The sequence below is a fragment of the Struthio camelus genome, chromosome 34, assembly GCF_040807025.1.
Source record: "Struthio camelus isolate bStrCam1 chromosome 34, bStrCam1.hap1, whole genome shotgun sequence".
Taxonomy (NCBI): domain Eukaryota; kingdom Metazoa; phylum Chordata; class Aves; order Struthioniformes; family Struthionidae; genus Struthio; species Struthio camelus.
Genome location: NC_090975.1, coordinates 1,287,757 through 1,298,874, shown reverse-complemented (window position 1 = coordinate 1,298,874; position 11,118 = coordinate 1,287,757). Strand labels below are relative to the sequence as shown.

At 60.6% G+C, this 11,118-nt stretch overlaps 1 protein-coding gene across 2 annotated transcripts; it reads left to right on the top strand.

The window, feature by feature from the left end:
• The first annotated feature begins 791 nt into the window (after nt 1–791).
• Nucleotides 792–8,024, top strand: LOC138063672 (proline-rich protein 36-like). 2 transcript variants are annotated; one of them, XM_068923426.1, is made up of 6 exons: nt 792–3,194; nt 3,533–3,661; nt 4,033–6,018; nt 6,194–6,907; nt 7,493–7,562; nt 7,766–8,024. In XM_068923426.1, exons 1-6 carry the CDS (start codon nt 3,117–3,119, stop codon nt 7,876–7,878), a joined length of 3,090 nt encoding a protein of 1,029 aa, XP_068779527.1. In that variant the 5' UTR covers nt 792–3,116; the 3' UTR covers nt 7,879–8,024. The 2 variants fall into 2 exon arrangements, with proteins under 2 accessions (XP_068779527.1, XP_068779528.1); XM_068923427.1 differs by lacking the exon at nt 7,493–7,562 and having other exon boundaries at nt 7,766–7,833.
• The last annotated feature ends 3,094 nt before the right edge of the window (nt 8,025–11,118 follow it).

Here is an 11,118-nt window from a genome sequence, read left to right as displayed (position 1 = left end):
AGAAGGCAGGAAAAGGGGCCATGGGGGTGGAAGATGGGGGGAGAAGGGGACTTGGGGGCAGGAGAAGGGGGCATGGGTGTGGGAGAAGGGGGTAGAACGAGGCATGGGGGCAGAAGAAGGACGAAGAAGGGGATATGGAGGCGGAAGAAGGTGGAAGAAGGGGTCAGAAGGGTGGAAGAAGGAGGAATGGGGCGCAAGAGGGGAGAGAAGGGGGGCATGGGGGTGGAAGAAGGGGGCATGTGGGCAATAGAAGTGGGAAGAAGGGGACGTGGGGAGAGACTAAGGGGGAAAGGGGCATAATAAGGGGTAAAAGGGCAGTCCAAAGGCTGAAGAAGGGGGAACAGGGGTGGAGTAAAGGGGAATAAGGGGAATGGGAGCAGAATGGGTGCGCAATGGGGGGAATAGCAGCAAAGTAGGGGCGCAACAGGGGGAACGGGGGCAGAATAAGGGGGATTGGGTGCAGAAAAAGGTGGAAAGGAGAGGGAATGAGGGCGCGGTATGGGGGAATGGGGGCACAATAGGAGGGAATGGGGGCAGGTGGGGAGAATAAGGGGGAATAGTGGCGGAATAAGGGGGAATAAGGGAGAATGGGGGTGGAATAAGGGGGAATAAGAGATCGGGGGGTCTAAAGACATATGGGGCTTTAGGGGGCCTATGGGGACATAGGTCATGTGGGGCTATGGAGACAGGGGATGCAGCCTGGATGCCTGGGTCTTTTCCCATTCCCAGGGAGCAAAAGGGATGGCCGAGGGTGTCCCGGATGCCTGGGCCCTTACGGCTGATGGTGAGGCTGAGGTTGTGCATCCAGGGGAGTCTGCTACCGCTGCTGCTGCCGTTGGCCATGAGCCAGAGGCCGTAGAGGCCGGCATTGGCTGTCTGCAGGTCGTGCTGCAGCAGGCTGCAATGCCAGTCGCTGTCGCCCCAAAACTCAGCCCGGGCAGTTACATCACCATCGCTGATGACCTCATCGCCGAGGGCGGCCACGACGGGGCCAGTAAAGTTGCCATGGCGGCGGTCGAAGGCAGCGCCCCGGTACTAGTGCGGTGAGCGCAGCTGGGCGCCAGGGGCCAGACACAGCTCAAAGTGGCAGTGCAGCAGCCCGCATGAGCCATCGTCACCACCTGCGGCACCTGCACCAGCAGCCTAGAGCTGCCCCGCCGATCCTGCCGGGGCCCAGGCATCCGGGCAGGGCTCTCCAGCAGCCAAGGGGCTGCAAACTTTCCCTCCAGGGGGCTGAAAACCCCCCTTTGAACCCCACTAGCATCATCCTGACCCCGTTGAAACCCCACCATGGACCCAGGCATCTGGGAGCCTCCACCCCCCACTCCCATGAAGCCCCACCAGGGACCTAGGAGACCAGGGAGAGGACCCTGGGGTCTGGGAGGCTTCAGCCTCTGGATTGACACCCCACTGGGCACCCAGGCATCCAGAAAGTCTCCCAGGCCTCTGGGAGCGTCCAATCCCCATTGCAACCTCACCAAGGATCCAGGTGTCTGGCAGCCTCCAACCAACCCACCAGGGCCCCAGGCATCTGGAAGACCTCACACCCACTTCTCCTGCAGGTGCACATGTCCCCAGGGGTTGCTAAGCAAAGGGTTTGGTTCTGGCAAAGCTGCAGGGCTAGGCCCCCAGTGTCCCGGAGGCTGCATGAGACATGCTCCCAAAAGAGCTTTTCCTGCCCTCTTGGCTTCCGTGATTCTCCCTCTAAATGGCATCTACATTGCAATTAATTAAGGGTATTAATCCCCTTGCTCCCCTTTAATACCCCAGGGCTTCATTTCATTCTGACTGTCCCAGGGCATGGTGGGAGAGGGAAGCATCCAGAAGCTACGGTCGTGCTCTTGGCTGCTGCCCCAAGGCCGCGGGTAGTAATGAGCATGGGGAGAAACAAGTCCTTCTCCTGAACCTCTGCACTAGAATTCAGCTTTTTTTTTTTTCTGTTTTTATGGAGGTAAGCTAGGAGTTGGTGTCACGTGGAGCTGGCCTGGGGTTACAGGCAGCAGGAGGAGGATGTGAAGGTGAGCGTGCAGCGAAGGAACAAGGCTGCGGGTTGTCACACTTCATTAGGAAGGAGACTGTCCCCATGTGCCAACCAGGTGGTCAACCTGGTGGCCAAGCTGGTGGCTGAGGAGCGCCCAAATTGAGAGTGCTGGAGGGGAGAGGATGATGCACAAAGGAGGGAGGAAGTACTGGCCTGGGAGGAGAAGGAAAAGGTGTGGGGTGATGGGGAGACAAGAATCCCTGGAGGAGCCCACTGCAGTGTATGCACGCAAAGGAGGAAGTGCTTAGAGAAGAAGAGTCTGGGGAAAACTCTCCCACCTTTTCTGGGAAATCAGCACAGCTGGGCACCTCTCCCAATGCCTGTAGGCTAATGCCCACAGCCTGGGGAACAGGCAGGAGGACTTAGGAGCCTGTGTGCAGCTCCAGGCCTGCAGTGTCACTGGGGTCATGGAGACGGGGCTGCCATGCTTGGAATGCTGCAGTGGATGGATGCAGGCTCTCTTGGAAGGCCCCGCTGGGAAGGCGGGGAGGGGCAGTGGGTCTTTCTGTGAGCGAGCAGGGGGAATGCGGGGAGCTCTGCGTAGAGATGGACGATGAGAGCGTAAGGGTGAGGATTAGTTGGCCGACCAAGACGGGTGGCCTTGTAGTGGCTGTCTGCAGTAGAGGGCGTGAAGAAGGGCCGCCTCTGCAAGGCCTGGGGAGCGGAGAGCTGTGCAGAGGCAAATCCATCCTGCGCCACAGATGCCAGCTGCCAGGAGTGCTCAGAAGCTGGCACCAGAGGCTTGGAGGCAAAGACATGGTGATGGGGGTGCCCACGGTGACCGCCAAGGCATTGTGATGCGGGTGTCCCCAAGGTCACCACCAAGGCATTGTGATGGGGGCCCTCATGGGTGCCTGCTAGGCCATGGTCATGGGGGTCCCCATGGTGACGGCCAGGGCTTTGTGATGGCGGTGGCATCATGCCCCCAAGGCCATTGTGATGGGGCGGTGCTCGTGGTGACTGTGCTGGGGCCAGAGTCCCCCGGGGCCCGCACTCTGAGGAGAGCAGCTCGATCAGGAGGGAGCAGCTCCCCTCAGTGCCAGAGTGGCAGGTCCCTTAGGAGCAGATCCTGGAGATGGACAAGGAGTGGCAGGCGAACGCCTACTCCCAGCCCATGGACGGGCTCCCTGGCACACAGCAGCGCAGAAGCAAGGTGAGCGGTGGGGCGGCAGGCAGAGGCAGGCAGCAGGGATGGGAGCTGGGGGAGAGCACGAGGACGGAGGGGAAGGGGAGGTGGGGCAAGACAGCCAAGCATGATCTTCTCTGTCCTGGGGGTATTAACTGCTGGTGCACACTGACCGGGATGCTGCAAGGCTGAAAATGGAGCCTGTGAGCTCTGTGCTGCGGGTCAGAGAGCAGCTCTGGGCCAAGCGCAGCTGCGCCGTGCCTGGCCATGAGCTTCCCTTTGACTTGGGGCTGGGGTTTCCTGTGCTTCAGGGGCTGCTTGTACCAATGCAACCACCCCCATCATGTGCCGCCTTCCCCCCGCAGGTGGGCCAGCAGGTGCTGCACACAGCGATGAGGCGCAGCTGGACCCCGACTTCGTCCCACCAAAGGGACAGGTGGCCTTTGCTTCCCGGCCAACAAAGCTCGCGAGCCTCTGAACACATCATTGCAAAGGTACAGAGCTGAGCAACAACGGTGCCAAAGGCTCTGCCTGCCTGACCGTAGCTGCCCAGAAGCAGGTGGGAAGTGCTGGGAGAGACCAGGAGGTCTCTGGCTCCCGGCAGGTTGACTGCCTGCTCTGCGCAGCACGCTGCAAGGACATGCCACAGGGTCCTCCAGGGAGCTGCCTTTGCCCATCTCTTGCCCCATGGGGACGAGCCCTCTCCCCACCCAGCCTTTGGGAGCAGGGCAGCAGCTGCCTGCGAGGGAGAGAGCTGCTGCTGTTGCGGGCCTCCGGGGTGGCAGGAAGTTTGCATGCGGGCCGGATGGAGGGTAGGGGAAAAGGACAGCAGTAACTGGGCGTTTCTCGTGGGCTTTGATGACAGATGGCCGAGGACACTGTCACGGATGTTCTCGTCACGATGCAAGCTCTTCATCCCTCTGCTGGTTTGCCAAAGGCGCCTCCTCTGCGGCGCAGGGAGACACTGCCCGGCAGCACTTGTGCAAGAGCAGAGACAGCGCATCCGCCCCGCTTACCACCTCTCGCAGCCAAGGCAGCTAGGCCGGCACAGGCAGGCCTGCAGGCCTCTGCAGCTGCAGCTAAAACACCAGGATCCGCATGTCGAAGCAAGCTGCCTGCTCGGGAAGCCTCCTGCAGATCTTCTTCCAGACGCAGGGCCAATGCCCTGGGCACCCAAGGTGTGGCAAGGAGAAATCTGGAGAGTGTGAGCAAGCGAGTAGAGAGGCTGGCTACAAATCCCAGCCAAGCTGCTGCCACGGCACACTTCCTGCCTGTTAGAGCTGCTGCGATGGCTCTGCACTGTGGGCAGAGCCTGGAAGAGGAAGAGCTCCTGCCACCCCATCTGCCTTTGCCTGCCCTTCACAAAGCCAAGCGGGAAGCTCGGGCTCCCCGCCGGGCAACTCAAGAGCGTGCCCGCTGCTTGCCTGAGCCCAGGCCTGCCTCTTCCGGATCAGCCCTGGGAAAAGCAAGGATGTTGCGAGAGGCTGGTGCCAGGACAACTCTTCCTGCGAAAAGCCGGCAGCTCAGCACACGCTCCTGCTTTGTCCCGGGAGCACAGACCATTCCTCAAAGGGAGATGCGAGGCATGCCAGCATGCAAGGAGCGGGGGTCAACCCGCCTGACAGAGGCAAAGCTGCCAGAGTCCCTGCTGGGGGTGGCTTTTTCCAGAAGTGCCCAAGAAGTGTGCCAGGAGCTTGTGAGCAAGCTGCTCGCAGCTCCCCCAGATGCCTGTGCCCACCAGCTCAAGGCACAATGCTTGCACACCATGGCGCACAGCCAGGACTTGGTGCTAAGCAAGTGCTCAGCGTCCCAACGGCGAGGCCACAGGCCTCCCCAAAGGCAAGTGCCCCGCGCTGAGACGCGCCAAGGAGAAACAGCCTCTCGTGCCCCGGATGAAGGCCTGCAGTGGGAGAGGATGCCCAAAGGTGTCTCAGAGGACGTTCAGCTCACGAGGCCCCGCTTCGCAGACGTACCACCCACCTCTGCTAAAGCCATCGCTGCCAGCTCCCACAGAGAAATGGCCCCACCCGAGTCCACGTCGTCTTCCTGGCCCGAGCCTGCTGGCTTGCTTCAGAGCACCCTTGCAGATATGCTCATGAAAATGAGGGCTGAGAGCCAGAGACCTGCCCCGCACAGCCCCGCACTGCCGGCTGCAGCTCTGAAGGCTGCCCTCCTGGCGCTCCTGTCAGCAGGAGCCTTGAGCCGTCCTGATGACACAAGCCCCAGACGTGGCCAGGAGTTCAGGGCAGCCGTGCCACAAAGGACATTGGCACGTACCATTGCCCCAGCAACACTGGCAAGCGCAGCCCAGAAACAGCCCAGAGAGCATGGTACAAGCCCAGCCGCCGCAGCTCGGCCAGGGCCTGATGCCCACGCTCCTGATGGCAAAAGGAAGATCACTGGGGCCGGTGCACTAGCTCCCCTGGGCAGGGGCCATGGGCCAGGGACACCACTGCCTGCTGCAGCTCTGAAGGACGCACTGGTGGCGCTCGTGTTGGCAGCCTTGAGCTGTCTTGATGACACAAGCCCCAGACATGGCTGGCCACTTGCAGGCGGGGGACGAAAACAGGAGCCTTTGCACATCGTGCCTCGCATTCGAGGCAAGCCGCTGCGTGTGCACCCCGACAACACCTCGCAGTATCTCGCAGTGCTCTCCATCAAAACAGAGCCGCTGGAGGAGCTCAACAGGAGCTGCCTGGCCCGCACCGGGCAGAGCTTGGCCCAACTGCGAGAAGCCTGTCTCAAGGGCAAGGAGCAGAGCCCCCAGGAGAGCGAGGGCCACGAACAGGAGGCCGAGGGGAAACGTTTCTCCCTGACAGCATCAGGGTCCCTCAATGTCAGACCCAGGGAGGTGAGTGCAAAGGATGGGCTGGGCCAGGTGGGAACCCTCCCTGCGCTGGGGCCAGCCGCTGCTCTCCGCTGGGACACCCTGATTGTCCCAGTGCTGCGTCAGTGGCAGCGTCCCGCAGGGCATGTCCTGGTGGCCAAAAGCAGCTCCCTTCACAAATCTCCCTCTCTCGCTTCAGCTCTGTGCCAGAAACTCCTTCTACAACCTGTGGCAGCCGGAGCTGACGCGAGTGGAGCTCCTCAAGGACGCGAGCTCCAAGTGGGAGGTGCTGGAGCGGCTCTACGCCCATGCCCCCGAGAGGGAGCGCAAGGTGCGACGCGCAAAGAGAGTCCTGGGAGCACCGCAGCAAGAGCAAGCGGACTGGAGCGATGAGGAAGAGGACGCTGCGGAAGAGCCTCTGCAATGGCAGGAGCTGGAGAAAAACTCTGCCTTGTGCATGACCTGGGTCAGACCGAGCCTCAGGAGCCTCCTGGCAGACACGCAGGCATGCCACAAGGAGGTGCCCTGCTCGCCTGGCGTCAAGGCCGCAGACGCTGCCACGGAGGCAGCCGGTGACCTGCAGAGCACACCTCTCACCTCAGCAGTGCCCAGGGGAGCCGAGGCAGTGGCATCTCCTTTGGCCAGAGGCTTTCAGGCTGCGGGCGACAGCGTGCCTCTCGCCCCATCAGCAACCACAGGAACAAAGGCAGAGGCCACCCCCACAGCCAGAGACCCTCTGGGTGCAGGGGAAAATGCACCTCTCCCTTCATTGGTTCCTGCAGAAGCTGCTCCAGAGGCCTCCCACTTGCCCGGAGGCCCTTGGGATGAGAGCCACAGCCCACCTCGCGAACAACCGTTGCCCAAAGAAACCAAAGCAGAAGCTTCTGCTTTGGCCGCAGGCCCTCCTCACCAGGTGAGCAAGGAGCACATTGTTGGCACCACCGTCAAAGGGAGCCACTGTGTGAGGGTTGTGCAGGGTGGGTGTGGAGAGCTGCCCCATGCCATGGGTTCCCCTGCCCGTGTCACCCATCTGTCACCCCCAGCCCTTTGCCCTCTGCACTGTGTCCCACAGGGAAGGGGCCTGCTCCTCTCTGTTTCCAAGCGCCAAAGGCACACGGCTGACGGCCCCTCCACCCCCGGCACTGCGTTCAGCCCTGGGGCCTGGATGCTGAGAGAGGAGGGAAGGGGCAGCCCCAGCAGCAGCCCCCTCCCACACCCAGCAAGCCAGGCCCCTTCTGCCACGCACCTGGACACCTCCGTTCCCCCCTGACTGTTGCGGGCCCCAGCCCAGCCCTGCTGCTACGGCCCCAACACAAGCCTCGTCCCCTCGCCATGCCAGCTGCACGTCCCTTCCCCTGGTCCTCACGGCCATTCACAGCATCCCCCCACCCCAAACCCTTTCCCCCTCTACCTCCTGGGCCACCAGCCCCCTGAGCATCACCAGCCGAGATCACACAGCTGGGTGTTGTTGCTCCCCCCCCCCCCCCCCCCCATGCAGGTTGCAGGTGAGCCCAATGAGGAGGAAAAGTCATCCTCTTCCCTCAGGCACACGCCAGAGGCTGACCCAGGTACGTACCCAAGTCAAGAGATGTTCTGGAAAAGGTGAGCCTGTCCCAGCCCAGGGAGCAGCACTGAGGCTGGCAGCAGGAAGCACTCGGGGCCAGCCATGCAAAGGCCATGAGCCCTCGGGAAAGCCCTTGGTGGTGGGGGGCAGGCAGTGCTTGCCCTGTGCCCACGCAGCCCCTCGCCCATGGCTCTCCTTCCCCCACAGGCATAGCCACCCTCCCGGACAACGCAGCTCCCAGGAGATGGCCCTCGCGGCTCAGGACAGCGCTTCGGGCTCTGCGCAGAGCTTTCTGCTGCTGCTGCGTCACGGCGCACTGAGAGGAACAGCCCCAGGACGTAACTGTCAGACATCTCCCTGAGACAGGGGCTGGCGCAGAGCAAGGAGCGAGAGCAACGGAGACTCTCTCCTGGCTGCTACGGAAATGCTGCCGCCTCGTGTCCCGTAGCCTCTTTTCTGCTTTGAATAAAACCCTCGGAAGCTTTTTCCCCCTCTGTTACTTGGTGTCAGGTACATCTCAGGACACAGACTAGTGCAGGCACTGCCAATGAAGGCAGCCAGGCCGGGAGAGAAACCCCAGCAAGCACTCCCAGAGTCACAGAGGAGCTGGGGTGGGAGGGGGCTTGTGGAGGTCTCTCCCTGAAGGAGTGCTCCTTTGTGCTCAGCTGGAGGCGGGCTTGTAGGGGAGAGCTGCTTATCCTAAGGCAGGAGCAAGCAAGGGTGGGTTTTCTCTCTCGGGAGGGGAGCCACCTCTCACAACAGCTTCCAAGAGTCCCTAGAGAGTTTTCCTGCACGCCATTACCCCATCCACTGGCCACACTGACCTCTCTGTACACACAAGCCATGGCCATTCCTTCCCACACACCTGGCATGTGTTCACACACAGCAGCCAGCACCTTTCAAGCCCTTGCCCTCAGGCACACCTGCACCAGGCCACAGACACACACACGCTGCTGCTCTGCAAGCGTTCATGCTGCACACTCCTTGGCCCGGGCTGCCCACTCCGTGCAGCCGCAGCAGGCGGCACAGAAGTTGGTCTCCTCCTGGTCCCTAGTGCAATAAGGACAGCCCTTACACTGAACAGGACATTGGAGAAGGGCTTCTGAAGGAAGAGTTGGCTGCGCTGCCTAGAAAGAAGAGCGAGGCATGGAAAGGCCTGTAGAAAAAGAGAGGCAGCTGAAAGGGAGCACAGACAAACAGGATATCAGCTTGGAAGAAGCCAGAGCAAACCACCAGCAGTGCAAGGGGGAGGCTCTTCCCCAGGAGCAGAGCATAAAAGGCAGGGAGGGGAGGAGACAGCAATGATGAGCGCAGCAAACAGAGGCAGCAGTGTCTGGGCTCTGCCTGGGCCTTTTGTGGGCCTTGTTGGAAGTTGTGGAGGCTTTCTGGGGACCCCCGAGGAACTAGACAGTGCTTGCTGCTAGCAGGAAGGAAGAGCTAGGCAAGCATAACTGCAGGAGGCCTTGACTTAACTGCTCCTGGGAAGTTCTAGCTAGGTGGGGCTGCTGCTAACGAGCTCCCTGAGTTGCCCTGGTCACAGGGAGTTGGGGCTTTTGTTTCAGGTGGCTCCTGATTGGGTGGCTCACTCCTTGTGAGTCACTGCTAGGCAGAGGCCCATATAAGAGCCAGGCCTAGAGCACAGCCAACAGAGGCAGTGACCAGGTGCAGCAGTTTCTGCAGAAGGGTGCCAGAAGGCAGAGAAGGCACCTCTTGATTTTGCACAGTGGTGTGTCCTTCCCCAGGCATGGTCAGGACATGCTGCAGAGCATGTTCCCCAGTGGCTGTTGGAGGTGCTGCCTCAGCTGTGTCTGAGGCTTCAACCCAGACAGACCCTCGGACAGCAGATGCAGCCCTGCAGGTGCCAGGCTGCAGGGAGTGCCTGGGGCCTCTCTGGGAGGCCTGGGCTGACAGTCAGCTCTCCTGTGTGAGGTGTGCTGTGGTTGACCAGTTGTATTGGCAGGTAAAGGAGTTACGGGAGGAAGTTAGTAGGCTGCGTAGCATCTGAGGGGATGAGCAGGAGATAGGCAGGGTATTCTCGGAGACTGTGCAGCTCCAGCAGTCCCCTGACTCCACTGCAGTGGAGTTGTCAGAGGGCTCAGCACCGTGTGTAAAGGTGCATCATAACACTGTTGAAGAGGGCTGGCAACTGGTGACCTCTCGTAGAAGGAGAAGGGCTCTTGCTCCTCCTCAAGATTTGCCTTTAAAGAACAAGTTTAGTGCCCTCCAAGCTGAGGAGGAGCTGGGCATGGCTCCAAGGGAGGCAACTGGCCTGACAGACCCCGTGCCATGGACAAACATGGAAGAACACCTGGAAGAAGTGGCGAGTGATTGTTGTGGGTGACTGCCTGCTGCAGGGGACAGAGGCACCTATCTGCCAACCGGACCTCTTGTCCAGAGAGCTTTGCTGCCTGCCAGGGGCTCGAAGAAGAGATGTCATGCAAAGAGTGCCAAGGCTTGTCCATGCATCAGACTACTACCCTCTGCTGCTCTTCCAGGTGGGCACTAACGACACAAAAGGCAAACTGGAAACCATCAGACGGGACTTCAGAGCTCTGGGAATGGTGGTGAAGGGTCTGGGAGGCCAGGTTGTTTTCTCCTCAATCTTGCCTGTGAGGGGAAAAGGACGGGAGGAGGAGGAGACGAGTTTTCCAAGTAAGCAAGTGGCTGCGCTGCTGGTGTTGGCAGCAGGGTTGTGGTTTCCATGACCATGGGACCTTGTTTGAAGATGGACAGCTGATGGGGAGAGATGGGATCCACCTTACCAAGCGGGGCACGTGTGTCTGTCTTCTCCAACAGATTGGCCAGCCTGGTAAGGAGAGCTTTAAACTAGGAAAGGTGGGGGAAGGGGAGTACTCAGTAAAACACCGCTCAAGTCAGGATGCCTCCAGCGGGTGCATGCAGCCAGGGGAGACAGCATGCAACATGGCTGTGGAGGATCCTCTTGCACACCCCTCCCCTCCCACCACCCCGAGAAACCTGCATGCTCGACTGGCTCTCTGAAATGCGAGCAGCATGGGGAATAAGCAGGAAGAGTTAGAGATCTGTGTGCGGTCGCAGGGCCATGATCTCATTGCGGTTACAGAGAGCTGGTGGGATAGCTCACATGACTGGGATGCTGTCATGGATGGCTAGGTGCTTTTTAGGCAAGACAGACCAGGAAGGCGAGGTGGTGGAGTTGCCCTTTATGTGAGGGAGCAACTAGAATGTGCGGAGCTCCGCCTCGGGGTGGATGAAGAGCAAGTGGAGAGCCTGTGGGTAAGGCTTAAAGGGCAGGCTAAGATGGGTGACACGGTGCTGGGGGTTTACTACAGGCCACGTGATCAGGAAGAGGAAGTCGATGAGGGCGTCTACAGACAGCTGGAAGTAGCCTCACGATCACAGGCCCTGGTTCTCCTATCTGAGGCGGGGTGGGGTGGGGGGACGGGACTTCAACCACCCTGGCATCTGCTGGGAAGAGAGCAGAGCTAGACACAAACAGTCGAGGAGGTTCCTGCAGAGCGTTGAGGATAATTTCTTGACCCAGGTGGTGGAGACGCCAACAAGGAGAGGTGCGCTGCTAG